The 23,459-nt window shown below is 32.7% G+C and overlaps 1 protein-coding gene across 1 annotated transcript in view; it reads right to left on the reverse strand.

The window, feature by feature from the left end:
* LOC103600567 (transcription factor SOX-5-like) overlaps window positions 1-23,351 on the reverse strand; it is a gene marked incomplete at its 3' end in the record, with an annotated part of 203,597 nt that extends 180,246 nt beyond the window's left edge. The window contains exon 1 of the mRNA XM_008584860.1: window positions 23,297-23,351. Within this exon, the coding sequence (XP_008583082.1) occupies window positions 23,297-23,334 (38 nt within the window). The remainder of the gene's footprint in view (window positions 1-23,296) is intronic.
* Between the last annotated feature and the right edge of the window lie 108 nt (window positions 23,352-23,459).

The raw sequence follows: 23,459 nt of genomic DNA on the forward strand, positions 1-23,459 counted from the left end.
ACGTTCCAGTGAGGACAAATGGATTTATGGATTACATTTGGTATACTCAAAATTCTATGCTTTTTTTCCCTATAAAACTTTGTTTCAGGGCCGGCCCGGTGGCGCACTGCTATAGTGCGCCGCTTGGGAAGCGTGGTGGCGCTCCTGCCGAGGGTTCGGATCCCACATACAGACCGGCCGATCACTGGCTAAGCGAGGGGCGGGAGCAACACTGAGGGTTGCGATCCCGTGGCTGGTCCCGGTCCTGTACGGGCGCGACACTGAGGGTTGTGATCCGTTGCCAGTTACGAAAAAAGACAAAAAGAAAAAAAAAAAACTTTGTTTCAAAGCATTATCACATACATTCTTGTTCTACCAAAGCATTATCATTTTTATGATAGACCTGAATAATATTTTTAAAATAGTTTTTAAAAATAGTACATGGGTCAGGTGCCCATGAGTTCTGCTTGTCAGATCATAGTCATCTGTGTGGATGATTCTGTCTCTGGGCAGCAAAGTTCTCAAAAACTTGGATTGGAAGTTTCATCAACCTCAGCAAAGAGTGAAATTCTAAGAAGCCTATACCGAAAAGGACTTGAAGGAGATCTGTATTAGTTAATAGGATAAAAAACTTTTTGTTGCATGCCAGAAAAGATCTCATAATTCTTGCCTATAATCTTCAGTATGAAAAAAATGAGAAAGAAACAAAGGATTTGTTAATACATATAAAAAGAAAATCAGAATAATGACAATTAATTTGGGAATCTCATTTCAAAAACTGAACATTTCTTGCTTTGTTTTTCCAAAATGATTGCAGTCTGGATTATATGTATCAAATTTATCCGAAATTCTTATAAATTAGCAAACTTCTTTTTTACTGCCTCTATCCATTGTAGAAAGTATTCAAATTCACCTAAAATAAGCTGCTTACCATCTTTGGGGGAAGCTCTTGGTTCTCTGATAATTTCTACTTCTGAGAGAAAGAAGGGTTATCTTTTCCACTGGAAGTATACCACTTCTAGGAAGAATTCGCAGTATTTTACTGGAGGCACTCCCACTCATTTTTCATCACTCTCTCTATTTGTCTCTAAGTTGGCAGTTCTTCCTCTCTCTTTTCTTCCTCTTCCTTTCCTTCGTTCTCACTTTATATGCATGCACACACACAACTATATATACACACATGCATATAAGTAGAGCTATAAGACCCAAGATCCAAGACACTATACTTTATTTGTCTCTAAGTTGGCAGTTCTTCCTCTCTCTTTTCTTCCTCTTCCTTTCCTTCGTTCTCACTTTATATGCATGCACACACACAATTATATATACACACATGCATATAAGTAGAGCTATAAGACCCAAGATCCAAGACACTATACTTTCCATGATTAGTGAAAAATACTTCGCTCTATTAAAATGATGATGATGATGACAAATAGTTACTTTAATTTTCCTGTTTACCTCACAGGCTATATAATTCCTACAAAATCTCCATCATAGTTTAAGAAAAAACCTGTGATGTAACAAATATGCAAAATAGTACTTCTGTTTAATTTCACTTTGTCTTCAAGAACGGTCTGCTTATACTTTAAGGCCACCAGTCAAACCAAACCCTATTTACACCTTTTAATGTGTTGATATCATATGTTCCAAAAAACACAGAGACTCTCACAAAGTCAGAAAGAAGCTCACCTTGAAACTCATTTGTCTCCACAAGGGCATTACATATTCCAGAACCCAAAAGATTTAGTGTCCATTAGATGGCTGTGGAACGCACTCCCAAGTAATAAGAGCACCAGGGAGCAGCTGGAGGGGACGGAACCAGAGCATCTAACAGTCATGGAGCTCCCCAGTGAAAATCTGCTGGGCAAATGAGGAAGCCCTGGCTTGTAGCATGGCTCCCAGGAGAAAGAGGGTAACAAAACCTGCAGGAAAGCCAGATCAACCCAGAGAAAATGCACAGTACAAGCCAAGAAGTCTGAGTAGGGCCAGGTACCAGGAAAAACACAGGACCTGCAATGAGCCCAAACAGCCAAGAAAATCGAGATCTCAGAGACAGGTATCTAATTAGCAGAGGGCCCTTTTGAGGCAAAAACATGGATTTTCCTTTCTGGCCTTAATGGAGCTCAGTACTCTTGTGTGGCCAAGGAATTTTATTGGAACCAACAAGTCATAGTTTAACTGAAATAGAACTTTCTAATATTAAAGCCCAAAAAACTGACATTACGAAGATTTTTTATAACTATTCACCTTTAATATTCTTATTAGACATCTGAATTTCTAAACCTATAAAAATACTTACGTGCATTTTTATTCATCTCTAAGTTGAAATAGATAAAATACAGAAAAGTATACATTTGTTTATTATGAAACAGTACAAATACTTTTCCTTAATTTTTCATTATTCATTCCATATACAAAATAGTCATTTATGTTTAAAGAAATTAATGATTGTTCTTGGTAGAGAAGGACAGATACCATTTTCATCATTCTGGCTTTTAACAAAATAAAATGTAGTTTTAATTCTGACAATGATCTTAAGTATCCTACATCTAACAGCTAATAAAAGTAGCAGGCAACAGCTAATAAATAAAAATTTCGACGCTTAAATATCAGGAACCTAAAAGAAAAGTGCCTATCATATTTGTCGTAATTTCTATAATCCACTACTATGTTAAAACTGTTGATTCATAATCAATTAGCTGTTACTAATTTATGGTAAATAAATATGAAATTACTAAAATAATATCCAAGTAGAAATTATAATAAACTAATTGACTTTTCTGATAAGTCTTTTTTTAAAAATATGCCTTCTAAAACCAAAATGAAAACACAGGAAAGCTCAACATTAAAAACATAGTAGTATTTCAAACGCAGGTAGAAATTCAAAGTGGAATAATCAGCAGAGAATATGAATTACCCTGCATAGAGCAACTCCTTAAATAACAATGGCTCATTTCTCCCCAAATATGGATGACTCCCACATTACAGTTTGTAAAACAAACAAGCGAATAGAAAAATCTTAAATTATGTTACAAGTGGAAACAAAATTACATATTGGATAAAGATATAAATTTTTTTAAAAAGGTGAAGCTATCAGTTGAGAAACTGTTAGAAGGGGTATAGTTGCTTCATTTTTCTCCTATCCTTATTATTTCCTTAATAAAAACATCCTGTGCTGTGAGCTTAACATCATCAGATGGCCAGTCTGATGATTCAGGGGTCTTCAAAGTATGAGTCAAAGTTCATACATCATGGCAATGGCCTTTACCTGAGCATTTGACAATAAGTGTCTGATATAAAAAAGGTGGAAATGAACCTTTTAGCTGTTAAAAATCCAACTGGTCATAAGTAAGGTTACAACAGAGTATAATTAAATAGCATACATCAGAATAAATATAATCTATACTTGTACAACAATTCTTAATTTTTATGAACATACATGTTTTCACCTGAAGATATCTAATACCTTTGAAAACAATTTTTAGAACAACTATTTTTGAAACATAACAGCTTGTATTGAACCAACAGAAAATGTTATATTTAGAAATTCTGTAGTTTATCAGACTCCATCAATGAATAGGATAGTAACAACAGTTCAGTCAAATTAAATCGTTCTTTAGCATTTCCATTTAATAAAAAGGGACAATGAACAGGCTGTTCAAAACCAAAGCTTCCCTACAATTTCTCCACTCATCCTCATTCTGACCACACAACGTCTCTTTTCAATTCAAACCATGCATTCTGGAGCTCTCTTTCTCACCCCTCAAAAACCTTAGTAGAATGAAGGGCATTAAAAGTAAGTAAACCACCAATAAATGTAACTACATTACTCAGTCATGAGGGGAGGAGGGCAACATGCAGAGAAAATGGCTAAGTTGTTCACATCAGTAAAGCAGACTTTGTTCCATAAACTTTCCAAGAACATTAGTAGAATACTTCATTTTTAATTCATTCAAATCCATTTAAAATTTACCTGAATGCAGCAATTTGGCTAGGTTATTTTTTACTCTCATAAAATGTCATTTTTATTAACACACCAAGGAAAAATATAAATATGCTCACCTTGATATTCTGACATGTTTTGAAGATCACACCTACAAAAGAAGGCTCTGTAACCAGTTATGGGGGAAAGATGAAAGCTAATTTGTAACAGGATCACGGCACAGTTAATTTCTTAAAAATAAATTTAAGGCGTTTTAGGTCCTTCATTGTGGTTATACTGGTGTTATTAGGCCTTAGTACAAACTGATCCTCTGATAATATGAGTATAGCCAACATTTACTGGGTACTTAAAATGTCAAAAGGGCAGTTTTGAGCTGTCCATGATCATCTCTTAATTCTCAAAATAACCCTAAGAGGTAGGTACTATTATTATCTCCACTTCACAAATTAGTAAACTGAGGCAGGCTTAAAGAGGTTAAACAGCTTATGCAAGGGAACTCATCTTGTATATGGTGGAACCAGGCTTGTAAACTAAGCAATCTTACTCTAGAGCCCATGCTCCTGGCCCACAGGACTACACAGGTCTGGAAAATTCTACCCTTCCTCACCTTTACCCAAAACATACACAAGGATTAGGTCTCCTTGTGTTCTCCCATAATACCTTGTAATTACTTCCCTGCCCACAGCATTTGCCTTTATTCCAATTTCTTGCTTAATGTCTGTCTCCCCATCAGACTACAAGCTTGATAAGAACACAAACCTTACGTCTTGTTCATTATTAAATCTCTAGAAGCTAGCAATGTCTAGTACATAGAAGATATTCAATAAATATTTCACTACTGCATTAAAAACCTGTAATAACTCCCACGTGCCATTCAGGAATTCCTATTAGTTTACTGCAAATATTGACAATTCACCATCAATAACAATAGCTAATATTATGCAGTACAAACTATACCCTTGGGCCAACTTTAAACACTTTATATACATTCATTTACTTAATAGCCACATACAATAAAACATTTTACATAAGAGGAAAATGGAATTCAGTGGGGTTAAGTAACCAGACTAATATCACACAGCTAGTGAAATGTACAGCCAGATTCTGACCACAGGCATCTGACTCTCGAGCCTGTGCCATACATTACCTCTAAATAGGGATATTTTCCAACTGATAAATCCTCTGTTTGAATAAGAGGCACGGAATAAAGTAGTTGGAGTAAAGAACTGGAAAATGTTGGTAACAAAAACTTCTCCATTCTGCAGATCTTGACATATGTCTTAAATAGAGTGGTAGAGTTAAAACAGAAATAGTCTATAGTTGCTTCTAATTTTTTTTTCAAAATTTATGAAATCTTTTAGAAACTTTAAACAAGTTGATTTCTGATTCTGAATTTGTGGGAATGATGAATGAAGAATGAGGAAAAGAGCTGAATTTGTTTTGACTGAGGTAGTTGGCATCTAGCATTTTTTCATAAAGAGCAAACATTGCAGTTCTAAGCCTGGTGTCTAACAAAATACACATTTACAAACCATGCTATTATATAGACTTTGTAATCAATACTTTTCAGATTTTTACCTGCAAAAATGTTGGTATTTATGGACATCTTCAGATGATACTTTATAATAAGTTATGATGGTTTCTTGGACTAAACAAGCCCTATTTTCTCACTTAGTATCAGCTAGTGCCAAACATTTCTCTGCAGGACAAATCACCATTTGCTCAGATAGCTTTTTAATTAAAGATTAGATTTCTTAAAATCTAGGCCTAAAAACAAATAAATAAATAAACAAAAAATAAATAAATAAATGATGTCACCAGGAATCTGGTACACTAAAATCTGAATTTGGTAGGTACCCACTTCTTATAGATCTAATCGTAATCTTAAGTGATATAAAAAATAACAATGGTCCCAAACCTGTCTCAAAAATCTGACCTGAATCTAACATGAGGGTACAATCAAGCAAATCCAGATTGTGGCCTGCACCCTTCAAAAATGTTGATGTCAATGTCAAGACAAAGAGATGGCAGAGTGCCATGTACCATTTAAGGAGACCTAGAGAGACATGAGAACTGCAATACCCGATGCCTGATTTGATCCTCGATTTAAAAAGAAAAAAAAAACCTGCAAAAGGCATTACTGGGACTATTAGAAAATATGGATATGGGCTGACTGTAAAATATTATTACTGTACTTATGTTAAATTTCTTGAATGCGCGAATAATATTATTGTGGTTATGTAAGAGAATGCCCTAGTTCTTAGAAGTGTCAGCCTGCAAGTTACTTTCAAATGAATCAGAAAGAAAAAGAGAAAGTGATGGGGCAAAAGTTTATAGTGGAGAGTATACAAATGCTCACTGTATTACTCTCTCAACTTTTCTGTATATTTGGAGTTTTTAAAAATAAAATAAGGGCGAAAGAAAAATGAAGAGGGGTTCTGTATCCGAATAAATCGTGCCATATTTTAGATGACAAGGATGTTTTCAGTTATAGCAAATGTAAAATCAAAAATCTTCTGGGCTGATGACTTAGATTTGCCATCACGATCTATCAGTGCTTAAATGTTGTCATAAACAGCCGTTCTAAAATAATTATACCAAAATCAAAACCATCAGTTTTGAAGACAAGCTTTGGTTTACAAATGAAAAAGAGTGGTATTTTTTAAAAAAAGATATTCTCATATTGATAAACTGATAAAATTTAAAATGTCCTTTTTATTCTTCACTCTTGCCTGCATTAATCCCCCCACTCCTTTAATTCACATTGATGTGTACTTTTTGTACTGCCAGACAAATTATTCACATAGTAAGTGTTTACTAAATATTTTTAAATGAATAAAGCAAAATGGAAACGTATCTGTGTCTTCATCAGTCTAAATGTAGATGTGCAAAGCATATAAAATTACCTCATCTGATAATTTAATTCATTTAGTTAATTTAGGATGTCTTTTAGAATAATCCTAAATCAACCTGAAGGGCCCAATGAAAGGCAGTATTGCTCAAAATCTGCAGAAATGACACTTATTTGTTAAAATGAGCAATGAATCTCAGAAAGTTTTAACATGCTTCAAATGAAGATAACTCCTGCTCTATTATACTACACAGAACTCTAGGGTAGTTGGGATACTCTTCAGGTACTTCAGCAGATACAAAAGTGTTCCCTGAGGAAAATTCTTGCTTTGGTTCTATCTATACCTAAACCTAGGGTCAATTTAAGGACACAGGTGGGAGTGCCTTCAAGCTAGGCAAGAATATAACTTAGTCAAGAACTGATTGTTCCTCATTCCTTAGCAACAGCCTGAATGTAACAACTGTTATTTAAAGGAGATAGTTTAAGGAACTTCTTAGCCTTTTCTTAGATCTCTGCCTGTATCCTTTCACCAAGAAATCTACATACCTGGCAAACATTAGTTCAGCTACTTATAGAAATGCCTTCTTCCACTAAGTTAGTTATCATTCAATATTCTTCTCTTATCTGATCTCTACTAAAAATGGCAATGTGAAGAATCTCTCTGAATCTTCCGCAATACTCTATTGAAGACAATTTAGGGATTTACAAAATCCCTAAAAATCACTCCCTCAGACATCAGGGTCCCCAAAACAATTGTAATTACTGAGACAATAGAGACCTTCTTTTCATCAGAAAATAATAACCATATACCTCATTATGACTGTCAGGTATATCAGAATTATTCTTAGCCAAGGTTTTAGTTTTAGAAACAATACTCTTCCCTCATTTTATTATACACACACACACAAAATATTAATGATAAAGCATCACTTACATTTTACATATTATATATTTTTTACATAAATTGTATATATGTACACACATAACATATACATGTATGTATAGTTATACATAAATTATATAGATCATATATGTGTTGAACATACGATTTATATATGTATAATATATAATAAATGAATATATGTACACATCTACGTATATGATCTATATCTTTATAATATATATTTATATAACAAATATATGCATAATATATGTAATATATAAGTGGTTATATGACATGAATATTTTATTAATTTTTTTTTATCCTTTTGGGACACAGTTGTAATTCTAATAAATCCTGTACAAACCACTGGTTTCAACATAAATTAGTAAGTACTTGATATTTATAAATCAATATGCAGTCTAATGTTACCTATCATATTATGTGGAATATTCTTGGCACTCTTTCTAAATGATTAAAATCTGTTAAAGCATAATACTAATCTACATTTCCTGAACATGCTAAGTTACATGACTTCTTATTTAAGAAGTAAAATAAGAATTACAATTTCGGAATTATTATAATCCCCATTTCACAGGTGAAGAAACTAATGCATGGAGAGTTTATACGACTTGCAAAGATTACATAACAAATGGTGGTGTCATAAAATAAATTTAAAGTCCAATTCTAAAGCTCACCTAAAAGTACAAAGTTAGATTGCCCATTCTTAGTAAGGTATCAAGAACTCAAAGAAAGCACCAGAATCCTCAGATATATGTACATATGGAAGAACACTTAAAAGATCAAGACTAAAAACAGAGATCCATGGATCACTTCAAGCCTACTCTAATGTATATTAATCTAATAGTAAAATTGAAAAATCCAGTGGCCTAAAACTATGAAGTTTATCTCCATTCCCAAATGCCTTATCCTTCCCATGAACATAAAGTCATATCACCAGTCACATTATTTTATTATGATACCTGATTGAGTTTTCTACTCAAAATTACCATATCTTCCTGCTACCCAATAAAAACCAGTATGTCATGGCTACAAGTTAGACCAAAGGATTAATATCATATTAACTATGCCACTACTGACCAATTTATCACAAAATGTTCCAATATTAATACCACCATATAAGATATGAACAATGACATACTTAAAAATTAGTTTATTGTGTAAAAGCTTCCTGCCCACTGAGCAAGCAAAGACTAATTAGATAAACTTTCTGTACAAAGACACTGCCTGTTTATAAAGATATTTTTTAAATAGGTGGCTCACTATAGAGGACTTGAGGAGGAGATATTTGAGAAATTTAACATAGTTACACTATTCCTACTATGGAGTTTCCATTTATAATGTGCGTTGGAAGTCAGTATTTCTCAAAAGCAGTTCCTAGTAGCCATTACCAAGAAACTCTTTACGTAAGTGTCCATATGTCTGAATATCTACCAACTAACCTATCACCCTGTGCCATGAATGAATTAATTTATTTAGAAAAGAGAAATTAAAAGTTTATATCACAATCATTGTATGTCATTTACATTGGCTGAATTTTTAATATTTATTCAGCATCTAAAAAAATGTGTAGCATAGTAGGTATTTAAAACATATCTGTTGAGTGAATAAAGAAATCTCTGCCACTAAAATAAATGCTAAGTTATAAAGTTATGAAAGCTCTTTATTATCTAGACCAATACTATAATGTGATGGTTAAGAGTAAGGGCTTTCTAGTTAGACTGGGTTTCATCCCAGTTCTGTCACTTATCACCTGTGAGAAATTAGGTAACTCTCTCTGTTTCATTTTTTTCATTTGTGAAAAGGGAATAAAAACTAACTAAGACTGTGTGAGGCTAGAGTGAAATAATGCATGTAAATCAACTTATGACAGAGTCTGGCACATCATAAGCATATACTGAATGTTAGTGCTATCTTTACACCTATCATTATATCTCCATATATATAAAGAAAGAGCTTGGATCACTTCTTGTGGGTCAGCTTAAGAAACTGTCTGTAGCATCAGCTGGGATACAAAAGCTGAAGGCGCTCCTACCCAACCAGAAACTTCTTTAAAAGCCAATGGAGAAATTAAAGATACACACGGTGGTGTTTCAAAATGTAAATATAATTGACCCTTTCAAACATATAATCTCAGAAATAATCTATGCAGTCCTTAAGTGAACATCCTCCTTTCCATTATAACTCCATGGAAATTTGGAGAAGCTGACAGTATATATCTGATAAATGAAACACACATCTGTGCAAGTCAGTGTTACTACTGCAGCTTTTTAAAAAGTGATAAAATTTCACCTCCTTGTAGAAGAAAGCTAAGAAGAAAGACAGTTAATAAAAACCTAAGCCTTTCTGACTCACTGCTACCCTACTGAGCTGTGAAGTACAAGAATCTAAATACAGATAGAGGTTTTCAGTTTCCTTCATCTACACAAAGATATAAAGCAGCATCGTCCAACAGAAATATAATGTGAGCCATAAATAGGAGCCACACATGTAATTTTAAATATTCTAGTAGCCAGAACAAAAAAAAATAAGAATCAGGTGAAAATAATTTTAATATATTTTATTTATGCCAATATATCCAATATCATTTCAACATATAATCGATATTAAAAAAATACTTAGTAAGGTATTTTACATTCTTTCTCTCAACCTATCAACCTAAGTTTTTGAAATCCAGTGTGTATTTTGAACTTACAGCACATCACAGTTCAGATTAGCTACATTTCAAGTGCTCAATAGTGAAATGTGGGTAGCAGCTCCCATATTGGAAAGCACATATACAGAGGGATTCTGAGAACATTTCTTTATACTTTACAAAATCCCATATTTCTTCCTCAAGAGCTAAGAAGGTTTCAATATATATTCTGCAATTCATACAACACAGATAAGTCAGTAAGCTAACACATTCTAATAGCTCAATTTTCCTATTTAAAAATGTGAACTATATTTCAGCTGAAGAAAATACAATAGGTCAAATTATTATTTAGTCAAAATTTTATTTCTAATTTTTGGCCTACTATGTGCTAAGGAACAGTCCATAATAGCTGTTATCAACTATTCTACTAATTTAAAAGCTTCTAGTATGTAATATTTACAACTATTCTTCTATTGAGCATTTTGGGATTTCTTCCTCACCTTTAGGTAAATGAAATAGGTTAAATTAGATTTTGCCTATAACTTTCTATCTATAACAAGATTTTCCTTTATTAAGCTAGTAATGAAACAGTACAACTCTGATTTAATACTATAAATTCAGAACAAATGGGAAAGCATTATATTCAGAAGTGCTTCTGGACCATTAACTTCCATGCTGATTTGACATGCACCATAGTATTCAGGCAACAGACTCAGGAATATAACCTATTCCTAAAGCAAACAGTATTTTATCTCAGAACCATCTGGGGTTCTCATCCTAAGGGCTACTTGCACAACGTTGTCTCGTATCTTTTAATATCCTGAGGTATAGCACTAAGACCTACTTTATTAGCAAAAACCATTTTGCAAGGATAAGAAGACTTACATAGGAAAGATTATGGAGGGAACAAAATTTTGGCTGAGGCCCTTGTTTTGATTATTCAGCTGAAGAAAATCATTGGTTATACACGCTTTCAAAACCCTATGGTTTTTCTAAGGTACCAATAAAAGTGATACCATTCATAATGTGGACAGTGGTCTCTTTCATATATAGCCTATAGTCGCAAACTTAAGTGCCAAGCAGATGGTTGAAATCTGTTTTGTATAAAATGTGCGCTTTTTTTTTTTCCAACTGTGTTCTTTGTATTCATATTCAGCCTAGGTTTTAGCCATCAAAACACTGGCACTATGTCGATCATTAGCAGCATTTTAGACAACTGGCAACTAAGGTATTCACTGTTCTCCACAAAATGTTCAGCTAATATTTCCCAGATGTATAATTAAGGCAAAAGATCATCTTCTTAAATTGGTATCAGCGCTTTGGATGGCTTCTGGCTTTCAACAGATCGTATCAGTGGAAAACAATTTCATATCAAATATAAGGGTTCCTCTTTCTTGGGTGATTTTGTTTGCTTGTTATACAGCTGCCCATAAAAAGAAACCTATGTATTTCCATAAGCTTTACCTACAGTCTAAAGAATACACAGCCAATGAAAAACCTTTCATGTTGCTCTTACTATGGAAGTCTATAATGTACTGGATTTGTACAAATAATAGCTTCTTTATGTTATTTAATATTTTCTAATTTTCAAAATATTTGTACAAATAAAACTTTAAAAAGCAATAGTGTGTGTGACCCTTTTATATTAATAGAAAATCATTGTTTTGTAGTTTAATAATTTGTTCTATTAAATGACTCATTCTCATGATTATGAACAAATTTTAATTTGCATTGCTTAAAGCATAGAAATATGTTAAATCAGCAAATTCATTACTGAAATACTTGATATACTGATACTTGCAAAAAACAACTATTAATATATCAGACATGGTACATATAAAATAACAAGAGATGTGTTTTTATAATATTTAATTAGTAGTAGTATGCTGTCAAAGGAGACTATAGCTGTATTGCTGCTATTTAAGTGCATATTATCTGGAATCAATAATCTTAAGTGCATTTAAAACAATTAAAGTTAATATTAACTAGAAAACTAAAAAATAAGTCAACCAACTTCTTACAAGTATTATTTTATATCCTAAAATAATTTTCAAATATCTGACAAGTATGTTACCAAACAAAAAATAATATTTTTATTAAAGTGCTGATCATTTTACATTTGCCCAAAATTAAACCTCATTTTAAAAATCTGAATGCACTGACTTGCATGCAGAGATACCCAAATATTTTTCTAAATTGTCATTTTAGAATGAAACTGTTCATTAGCATTGGGGGATAAATAATCTTATACTTATTTTTAAGCCTACTTCATAGGTGCATGGCTGAAACCCAAAGAATTTAAGTGACTTATACATCACAAAGTTTTAATTCCAGATTTAGAAATTGTAGGAACATATGCCAACTTTGTATATAACTAAATACAAATTAGAAAATATATTAGCAGTAAGTTGCCCATCTGGATGATTTCCAGATTTTCTTTCTGGTTTAACAGTTGGATATTTGCACATTTCTCTTTGGTCCTAGTTCTAAATGCAGTTCTGGTTGTTCAGTAAGGTTCTTTTCTCTCTCTCTCTTTTTCTTTTACAACCTTTATGTCTACATAAGGAGAATAAGAGATTAACACCCATTTTTATTTCCTAAACTAAAAGTGGCAGGAATAGAATAAAAAATTGTACATCATAATTATTAAGCAAAGAATCAATTTAGGCATGGCATATTCTTGTGTTATCCCAAATATATGAATCAATATTTAAAACTTCAACTAATTTGTACAAGGATTTCATAATTCCATAGACATATTTTCATAGTGGAGATAAAACAGAAGGTCCTTAGATATTGTAGCCAACGATTATGTTGCTCACAGTATAACTACACTTTTTTCAAACAGTGGGTTAAAAAAACAAGATTCAATCTGCCAAATGTGAGATATTAACAATATGCAAAGCTGCTTCTCTCAGATAATATACCTTTTTAAATCCATTTTATTGGTTGTTGCTATACTCCCTTGTTTTATAATTTAACATTTTTCTTGAAATTGTCAACCAGCAACTAATGCATATCAAGTTCACTGGCCTGATGTTAATGATAATAGTTGTTTATTTTGAGAAACATTTAAATCGTTCTTTGGACTACCTGTTTGTAATCGTAGTAGATCTTGCTACTTTCCAGACAACGTTTTATTAATTCCTATAGAGATGTATAATGTCCATAGCCCCTGTATCGTCCTAACACTCTGCTGTCTAATCTTTGTTTTTCTTTTATCTTATTCTTATAACTAGGCTTTTGGCTTTTTGACCTAAAGTGCCATTCTCATGTTTTTCATATTTCTTCACAGTGCCTTGTGCAGTAATCCATATATAGTTTATATTTTACAATATTTGTCATTGTCGAGGATGGTGATTTGATGCATTTGAAAGTTTTAAGCAAATAAAATGTGAAACTTATCTTTTGAAACTCTTGAAACAGTTCATAGCAAACTTAGGCACTTAATCCTAAGAATTATACATACTACTTAGATTGAAAACAACTCCTAAGATATACTATGGTTACTTGTCCCTGAATAATGACACCTATTTGACAGGTAAACTGAAGTGATTCCACATGTAAAGTCTGGTTATACGAGGGCACTGCAGAAAGTTCATGGAAAGATTTGTATTGTCTTTTAATTTGATTTTTCTGTAAACTTTCTGAAGTATCCTTGTGTAAAATAATCTAATATCAAGTAGCTGCATAAATGCAAGAATTATAACAATTAAAGTTAGTAGCTGGGGACCTTTAAAATGTAGTTCTAAGCAATGAAATTTCAGAGTTGAGAGATTTTAGAAATTATTCAACCATATTCGCATTTCACAGATACATACATGAAGACCCAAAGAGGTCTCAGTTAGTAAAGAAGAGCTAGAACTTGAGATCTTACATCCAGCTTTCTACTATGTTACACTTCCAAAAATGAATCAGTGAAAATACTGGCAAAAGTAAACCTTAACAAAAAAAGAGGAAATTATTTTATTATTTCGGAGAAACACTCAAGATCCACCAAAAAACTATCCATTTGATATGTATGCTAAGGCCTCTAACACTCAAACTTTCTCATTATCTCAGTCCGAAATCTCTAATATTCCCAAATGTTACTCAAGCAGACCTTGGTTTACTCAATTTACTCAATTCAAATTTTCCATTAAATATGCGCTACAATACCTTCAGGTTTATAAAGCAGGAACACTGTTATATGTCCCTGTAGCACATGTCATAGGATTCTGTGTTGCACATGAGAAAATGGGAATGAACCTTGTTTGTATTTCTATGGAATATTTCTTCATTTCAAGATTTTCTCCCCTAAATCACAGCTTCATCACGATTTGGTAGGATTTATTCCAAAGATCAACTGCCCCCCAAAGTGAAAAAGTTTCTCATGAATTCCAAACTTTCGTGTGTGCATATGTGTATAACTGTTACATTCCCCCAAATAAATCCTTCACATAACTGTGAGTAACTCCCAATTATCTTTTAGTTTACTTATAAAAGTCTATGTATTCTGCTCCTTCACTATGATTCTGTAAATGGCCATCAGGATCTCTTGGATATGCTTTCATTTCTCTAGACAAATGCTTTTAAAACATAAAACATTCTTAAATTGTTTACACATCAAATTAGTTCCATTTTATTTTCCACCAATGCTGAGATTACAATTACACTACCAATATTTACCATAATCCTTAGGGCTCTAAAAACAATACATTTTTCCTCTATTTCCCAAATTCTAGCTATGTCTAAGACTGGAGGGAAAGAGATGTTGTACCCTCAGAAATAGCATTTACTGTTATCTTTGCTTTTTTTAATCATAGATGTTTTGTATGATTATTGGTACTTTGCCACATAAAAGTTTTGCTCACATCCTGATGATGCTGATATAGAGATAACAAAATATCTGAATTTGATATTATATATTCAGTTATCATTCATTCAAGGCCAAAGTAGAATTAGTGAATGAATCAGAAATTGAATAGCTTGACCACCAGTTCATTCCTTTCTTTACTAAATAATGGCAATTCTATATATTATCCTAACAAATTCTCAACATAGATCTTGTATATACTACAGATAAGAAAGAAGAAAGGAAATATTAACCTCCATTTTATGTGACATCTTCCTGCAACCTCTTTTCAAACATATTATGAAACTCGACAGCAAATAAAAAAGGGGGAAAAAACAAAGGGACATTAAAAAAAAAAAAAAAGGTCTTTGGACTTGGTAAACTATTGCCCAACAAACTCTGGCCCAGGGTAAATAATCAAAAGGAAGAATTGTAGGCAAACAAATAATACTTTAACTTTAAAATTAGAATAAAAATGTTTTAGAACTTTGTCAAGCAACATATTTTAACTGAGAATGAAAAATGAGTAGCATAAATAAAATATTACTTTTTTCATTTTGTGTTCTTTTATGTGAAGGTGTATTTCTCATTTTCAATGTTTGTGTTTCTGTTTTATTAGGATGCTCTTTTATTAGATAAACATAAAAGTGTTTAAAATGGTATAAAAGATCCTATGTAAAAGTTCCACAACCAGTTCGCAAACAAAATACCCCCTTGGTATTCCAATCCTAATTAATATAAAAACAGAAAACAAAGCCAACATAAGTACTAAAGTAAGCAGTGATTATATTTTGAAATATATCTTGATTAAAAATATACAAAAAAAACCCCATGACTTCAGTCTGTCTTTTTTACTACTTGATTAAGAAATTAATGACAGGCAAAGCAGGTTAACTCTTTCCCTTCTTTTCTCAATAATGTTCCTGAAGCCCTCAATGAGAGGACACATCCTTTATGAAATCGCTGCTCAGTGTACTAACTGATCTAACTCCCATAAACTGCCAATATCAAAATCATATGAGGTTTTGAGGCTTTGGGGGAGGCTTAACGCAGTGAATTTTATTTCTTCATATTACGTTTATTCTCAATGCACCTGATTCTTAGGTGTCAATGAGCCAGAAATGATTGGGATGGGTAGGGTAGGCAAGTGTGCATGGAACATAATGAAACCCTATGCATCTACACCATGAGAAATATTAAAGTGGAGCTACATATACATTTTTAAGAAAGATCATATCTTCTTCTGTTCTAAACATTTTCTTTTCTAAAACACACATTCTTTCAAAGATGTGAAGAGCAGAAATAGAAATGCTGCTACATATGAAAGTTTCAGCGGATTTGCTGCCAGCAGCTTTTCTTTATAGTGTTCCTCTTACCTACAGTATGTGTTGGCACTGGCAGGTAGCCCTAATTCGTTAGTAGCCAAATTATTTTTGTCCCCGAAGTATGAGAAATCTCCATAGCACATGAATGAGACATGGTTTACTAGTTTACACACATTTTTATAACTCCAAGAAACCAAAAACTCATTCACAAATGCTTTCATTTCAGCAAAAAGAAGGGCCACAGAATATCAGACATACCCACTTTGAAATCCTGGTCCTCGTTCTCCATGAGAAAACGAAGAGAAAAAATCTTTTAAACTTCAATAAAGAACTTTGATCATTAATGCCACAAAAATAAACAGCTATCTGTTCACCCCACACTCCACATTTCATTTAAGTCAAAACATTTCAGTGAGAAAACGAAGAGAAAAAATCTTTTAAACTTCAATAAAGAACTTTGATCATTAATGCAAGAAAAATAAACAGCTATCTGTTCACCCCACACTCCACATTTCATTTAAGTCAAAACATTTCAGTACAAGGCATTAAGAAAAAACATCATTTAGCAATAAACTTAAATGTCTCCAGACAAAAATTCATCACGATGGCTTAGTAGGTTGAGATCCTGTGGTTTACAATAACTAGCATCCTCAGACTGCAGGATCACCAGATACATTTAACGCTGCTGCACCACCTTCACTAAGTTACAGAGAAAAATAGTAAGGAGAAATAAGCAACACCTAGATATAAACACACAACACAAGTGATGATTCAGCTACAGAAAAAAGAAAAAAAAATTCTGAATTTTAAGGCAAGACAAAAGTAAATGTATTCCCACTAAAGAGCCAAATGAATAAAATGTTAGATAAAAGAAAGAGAGATCTGAAGTACAGTGAGCCGACTTCGGGTATGAATTGATTTAAGGTTTGACACTTACTTCAAATGTCTATGAATATCTACAAGCTTTTGTTTTTAATTTTCCTTCTGTCATGTTTTATGGGCAAAAAGTCCTTAATCTATAGATTAATTACTTTCAAGCTGGGTGACAAAAGGGCATAATGACCGGAAAATGATACAAAAGAAATAGAAAACGCATGTTAACAAGTTTATCAACAAACCTGGGTAATTCTCATGAAGTACAAATTAAGGTTCAGTGGTTCCAAACTGGCAGCATTCAAATTGGGTTCATATTTGGGTTTTTTGTTTTGTTTGTTTTTTTAAACCACCTGTCCTAAAACGACATTGTTTATGCTAATTATCTTTGTTTATGCCACAATTCTGTTTGTTTGCTACATTCTTTTAAAATACCATATCCCTATAAACAGTTCTCACCAGAATTCTTCTAAATCTTGTTTCGGTCTGGTCCTTCTCGGCAGCCCACTGAGCAGAATGCAGCTCTACAATGAAGACGCAAGAGCTGGGAACAACTTTGAGTCTCTGACTCCTCAGGCTGGCAAAGGAAGGGAGTACTGCTGAGGTTTTACTCTCAGGCTCCAAGGAAAAAGGATACTGAACGTGGAGAAATGCAACACCCCCCTATTGGACAAGCAGAACCATACGCCACGGTATCTCCAGAGGAAATGTATGAACTCTTAACTAGTAAGTAAAGAAAAGAATGGATGACACTAAAGGGAGAACGGCTTCCAAACTGCAGGAGAAAAAACAGAAGCCAGAAAGGATAAAAAGGTCTTCTCCTGAACCATTATCTGTCTCTGATTAAATGAAGGAATATGAGGCTCTCTCCTAAAGTACGTCCAAACAAACACTCTTCACATAAGCAAAACAGTATCAGTCTTTTAAATTGTTTCCTCCTCCAGCAATATCACTTGATCATGTTCATCAAAACAGCATTTGAATTTTACATTTAATATAAGTGATCATGCTATTCATCAATGAAAAGGAAGGAAAAACAGAATGAATGAAGAAAGGAAGACTTTGCTAAGTTTAAGTCCATTTATTGTACAGTAAAGTTTTTTCATTAGGAAGAAGATATTTTACATTTTGGTTAAATCTTTGTACATCTTTTTATCTGATTGCCATCATCTGAATCAGAGACCTGGCATATTGGAACTATATGTGAATTAGTACAAGAAAAGAACTAGGATTGGTTTATTTCCCATGCTGTTAGTTAACTTCATTGAAATTATAAATGAGAAATTATGGGAGAAAACAAAACCCATAAGTTTACGTATTTAACTAATCTATAAAAAGGAAGGTATTCAGACTACATAATGCATGTCTGCATTATACTCATACAATACAATCATTAGGTGGCTGAAAAATTGATAGTGGAAAGAACAGACAATAAAAATCAGACTTTACCCATGAATGTAATTTTGCTTTCTAAATGCATTATGAATCTAATCCATAGGAAATACCTTCCAACACTAAGGAGGACTAATGTGCTTAAGAATCAGAACAGGTCTTATTATTTGCCACTCATGTATGATGCATATACAGAATTTAGGTAAAAGCTCCCTAAGAACAGGTAAATAACATGTGCCAACTATATATCAGAAGCATAAGACAGGAACGCACCAACAAGTGAAATAATCATAATATTCACACATTTCCAAATCTATCAGACCTGCTAAACACTAAGCAGTACACAATGCCACCTGACATTTAACCCTTAATTGTTCTTGGTAATCAGTCAGGTCTCCTGCCAAGTCTTCAGGACACTATGGGAGTGTGACAGAAGTGTGGTTCATGAACTATTTCATGCAAACTGCTTTCCAAACCAATGTCTCAGTTCAGCTTGCAAATTATTTATATGGTAATTAAAACCTATAATCAGTGGTGGACTCCTTTTCCTCTATAAAGTAGTAGTAAATGGAAAACAAATAAAATGATGAAAGGCTGATATCAGAACATCCTGAAACATATCAAACTTGCAGGTTTATAGTTGTCATTAGGTGACAGAATGTGAACAGATAACTTTTCTTTGATTCACACCTAGAGGTTACCTGCCAACCTGAATGTACTCATCACTCATGAACACAATGGTGAAAAAAAGTTTCTAATTAAGCTGAATAAATCTGTCTGGGTAATAAATATTTTACTACTATGGTCAAACTTTAGGTAAGTAAAATACCAATAATGTCAGATATATTCTTGCAACCTGCTAGAAGTAATTGATCATGGGAATTTTACAAATTAGCTTTTCACAGTACCTAATGTATATTTTTTCTTCTGAAAAACAAAAGTTTTCTAGTGAGCAAAAATTATTTCTTTAGTCAGTATGACCACAAATAAATTTGACAAGTATTGATATTCAACTCTGTACCACACAAACATGTATAACCAAATAGATTTCAATTTTTTACAAAAATAAATAAATAAATAAATAAATAAACTGAATTAATTTTTATTGCGGAAGGTTTTACTCTTGTAGTGTCCCCTTTAACATCTAAAAAATAGGCTGTTGTCTGCACCCGTTTTGGAAGAAGCAATCAAATAGGTGATACTATAGGCTTAATATGCTTCATCCCACTTCCTTCAATCCCAACTTTTTTCTTTATAGACATTATCAGACTGTCTTCTTAAGCAATCATCTTACACTTGCTTTTTAATTAAGTTTCTAACATAAAACAATTAGAAAGCATAACAAGTAGCTTTGTTATTATAAACTATTACATTATAGTCAAAGAAGACACATATAAATAAAAAGGAAAGAAACAGAATACAATATTATTGATAAACTATCAAAAATGGCTATTTTTCCATTCATCAGAAACCAACTAATACTGAAACTTAAGAAAAACATTTTAAATATTTTCATTCTAGGAATATTAGGAAATAGGTGACATTCTCAAAAGAAATACCTTGTCGAAATTTTTTTTTAATTATCTACTTCCAGTTAAATACATAAATTCAATGACTTCTTTAAAAAAATTTTAGGAGAGTGCAGGCATTCATTCCAATGACACTATTACTAACATTAAGACTGTGTTGCCAGTTATGTTACCTCTAAATATTAAGATGTAAAAGACTCTTCTTACAAATAATTTTTTAGAACATACTTTGCTATCCGCTTCGCACCTGAGAATTGTGTTTTTCAGTCATATTCATTGTGACAAGAATGCCTGAACATAAAAATGAAATATTTCAAATTCTTTGTCTTGCAGAATCTCTGTTCTATTTGCTTTACCTCTTGCATATTTTAAAAAATGAAATTGTTACTACTTGTTAACTATTTAACAACTGTTTATTAGTTTGAGTATTGACCATGGTCTTCTATTCTCAGGCTCATAATACAAACATACACAAATCTAAATTTAAATTTTGATCCTGATATTTGAGTTCTGAATATTCCTTAAAGTTCCAAATAGTCTACAGGCTGGAAAGAATAATAGAAAATGGACAAGATTCTACCAATGAAATCAGAAAAAAAAAATCACTTAAAACTTCTACAATACAGGAACCCCGAGGAACTTATTTGGGTCCTCTAGACCAAAGTTCTCTATTTCATAAAGAAATTTCAAGTCTTCTTTTCAGATTTTTGACTAAGTTTGAGTGGATCTATGGAAGGTGAGAAAATAGAATAATAATTTACAGCCAATAGAAATGACCTACTTATATAATGCAAATTGCAAATAGCTGAGAAGGCAAAAGAGCTGATTATATATGATAGTGTAGTTACATCACATATACCTCCTTCGGAGAATATAATTATTCAATATTGTGTCTGCATGATATACTCTATGTGGGTGACTATACATACACTCACCCATACAAATTCAATATAAACAAATAGTAATGATTTACTGAGATTTTTGTATGTATTACCAATTGCAACCACAGGGGAAATTATTAATAAATTTTATGCTGTATGACATTTTCCAAATTATTTTAACTACTAATGTTTCCAAATATGATGTCTCTCCTAACAACCTTATTGATTATCACTTGCTTGTTTAATTAGTCAGTTAAAAAGCATGCCTCTGGGTGACAAAAAAATGAAATTCTCACCAGGAGGAAAGAAAAAAAGAGAGAGAGAGATTTGAGCATCAGAATAGAAGAGGGAAAAGTTTAGTTTAAAAAGAGATAATTGAAAAAATACAAATAAAGTTCACAGCAGGAAGCTTGCCTATATAGAGAAATAGGCTGCAGCCTGTTAATATGTAACTACGTTTTCATAAGAACAATCTGTTAACAGGCTTACAAATCAGACTGAGTTTTATTTTCAAAAAGTATAGTTAGAATTAAAGAATATTATCATTTAAGTACTATTCTGCACATGCTAGAAAACTTACTATTTTTAATCAACAAATCTCTGTATTTTAAGCAATAGTATGTTCCACTATAAATAACTTCAATATCTGCATATGAAATAAGGCTATTTCACAAATAAAAGCTAACTAGTTTAAAAAAAAGTTAATATATGGAACTTTGAAAAAATTAATTCAAACTGTTAAGAAAAGCTCTTCCATTTGCTGAAATTATCTAGTGAGGATGCACCTTAATTAAAAAAAAAAAAAAGAGGAAATGAAAGTAGACAGTATTAGAGTATATATGCTGGCTATTTTACTTTCTTCCCTAGTCTGATACTGGCTTCTCTAATATGTGACCACATTAAACGTTATTTTATTCTCAATACTCTTTTTCCCATCCATTGCTTCACTTCTAGAATGTTTTAATCTTTGTCCTTTCTTTTTTCGTCTTTTCATATCAAATTCAGTCGTTTGAGCGATGAACAGCTTGACTTAGCATATTTTTAACCAGCTGGTCTAGCACCTAGCTTGCATTGCATAGTCAGATACAACAAATGTTTATACAGAAGGTAGCTTTCATGAAAAGGAAAAAAAGCCTGGGTATCATGCATCCTGAGTTTTTTTTAGCTTTTTTTTTTTTTTTTTAAATTCACCATGCAGAATACAAAGTTTGAATTCTTTTTAATGGCAAACAAAATTCTATTTATAGTTCAAAAAAATGAACTTATGCTGGGATAAGAACTCAAATTTAAAAATTGCAATGTGTACTTATAGGAACAGTAAGAGGGCTAAAATTCTTTCAAAGCCCTGCTTTGCTTACACCAACATCAAATGGAAGAATATTGCACATATTTCTCTAAATAAGAACAAATTAATTACAAATACACTTATTCCCATCACAGCAAAAGGGAAAAATGTAGTAAATCAAAATTCAGTTAAGACAGCCAATACAAAAAGTGGCCACTAAAACTTAGTAAGTGAGCAGCCGACTCCTCCTTTTTCTTTTTTATTTGACACTCCAAGAATAATCTACTAATATATAGCTGGGAGGTTAAATTTTCTTTGGGGAAAAAAAAATCTGCTCTCTTATATCAACAAAAGGTCATGTGCTTTACTGAGCAGCTTCCAAAGTTTTACGGAAGGATCAAATAGGAACTTATAGCCTCTGTTTTAACTACCACTAAAAGCTTCTGTCACCCCAGAAATTACATGAGACAGAGATGCTGAAAATGGTTAACACTCTGTACAAAAGCATTTTTAAAAGGTGTAGAAGGGGAGAAAAAAAATCAATAAAGGAAGAAAGTAAGAGAGTGAATGAGAAAGAGAGAAGCAGCGAGTGAGGGAAAGAGAGATGCTTAATGTTCATTTAATTTCCTGTTACAGGACGCAACCTAAAAACATTAGCAGAAATCTCTCGGAGACTTTGCAAATCAGTTCAATTTGGTCCAGGCAAACACAACAAAAATCAGCTAACAACATCGCAGAAGCCCTAGCTGAGAGCTTCTCTAACAAACACGTTTTGGGGGAGCATCTTCCAGTTGACTCAGAGACTACTGTAAAATGGGAGAGTTGTACTTCAATATATTCGGGGGTGGGGGGGAAGAACTGTACTCACCTTTCAAACTCCTGAGGTAAATCAGGGTCAGTAAGCATGCTGGAAAAGCACAATTTCCCTTTGTCACAGCAGCCACCTATGATCGTCTCCAACTGAACCTGTCAAGTGAGTCCAAACCTTCTAAACCAATTGATTTTCTCTCTCTCTCTCTCTCTCTCTCTCT

This window comes from Galeopterus variegatus, unplaced genomic scaffold, assembly GCF_000696425.1.
Source record: "Galeopterus variegatus unplaced genomic scaffold, G_variegatus-3.0.2 Scaffold3387, whole genome shotgun sequence".
Taxonomy (NCBI): Eukaryota; Metazoa; Chordata; class Mammalia; order Dermoptera; family Cynocephalidae; genus Galeopterus; species Galeopterus variegatus.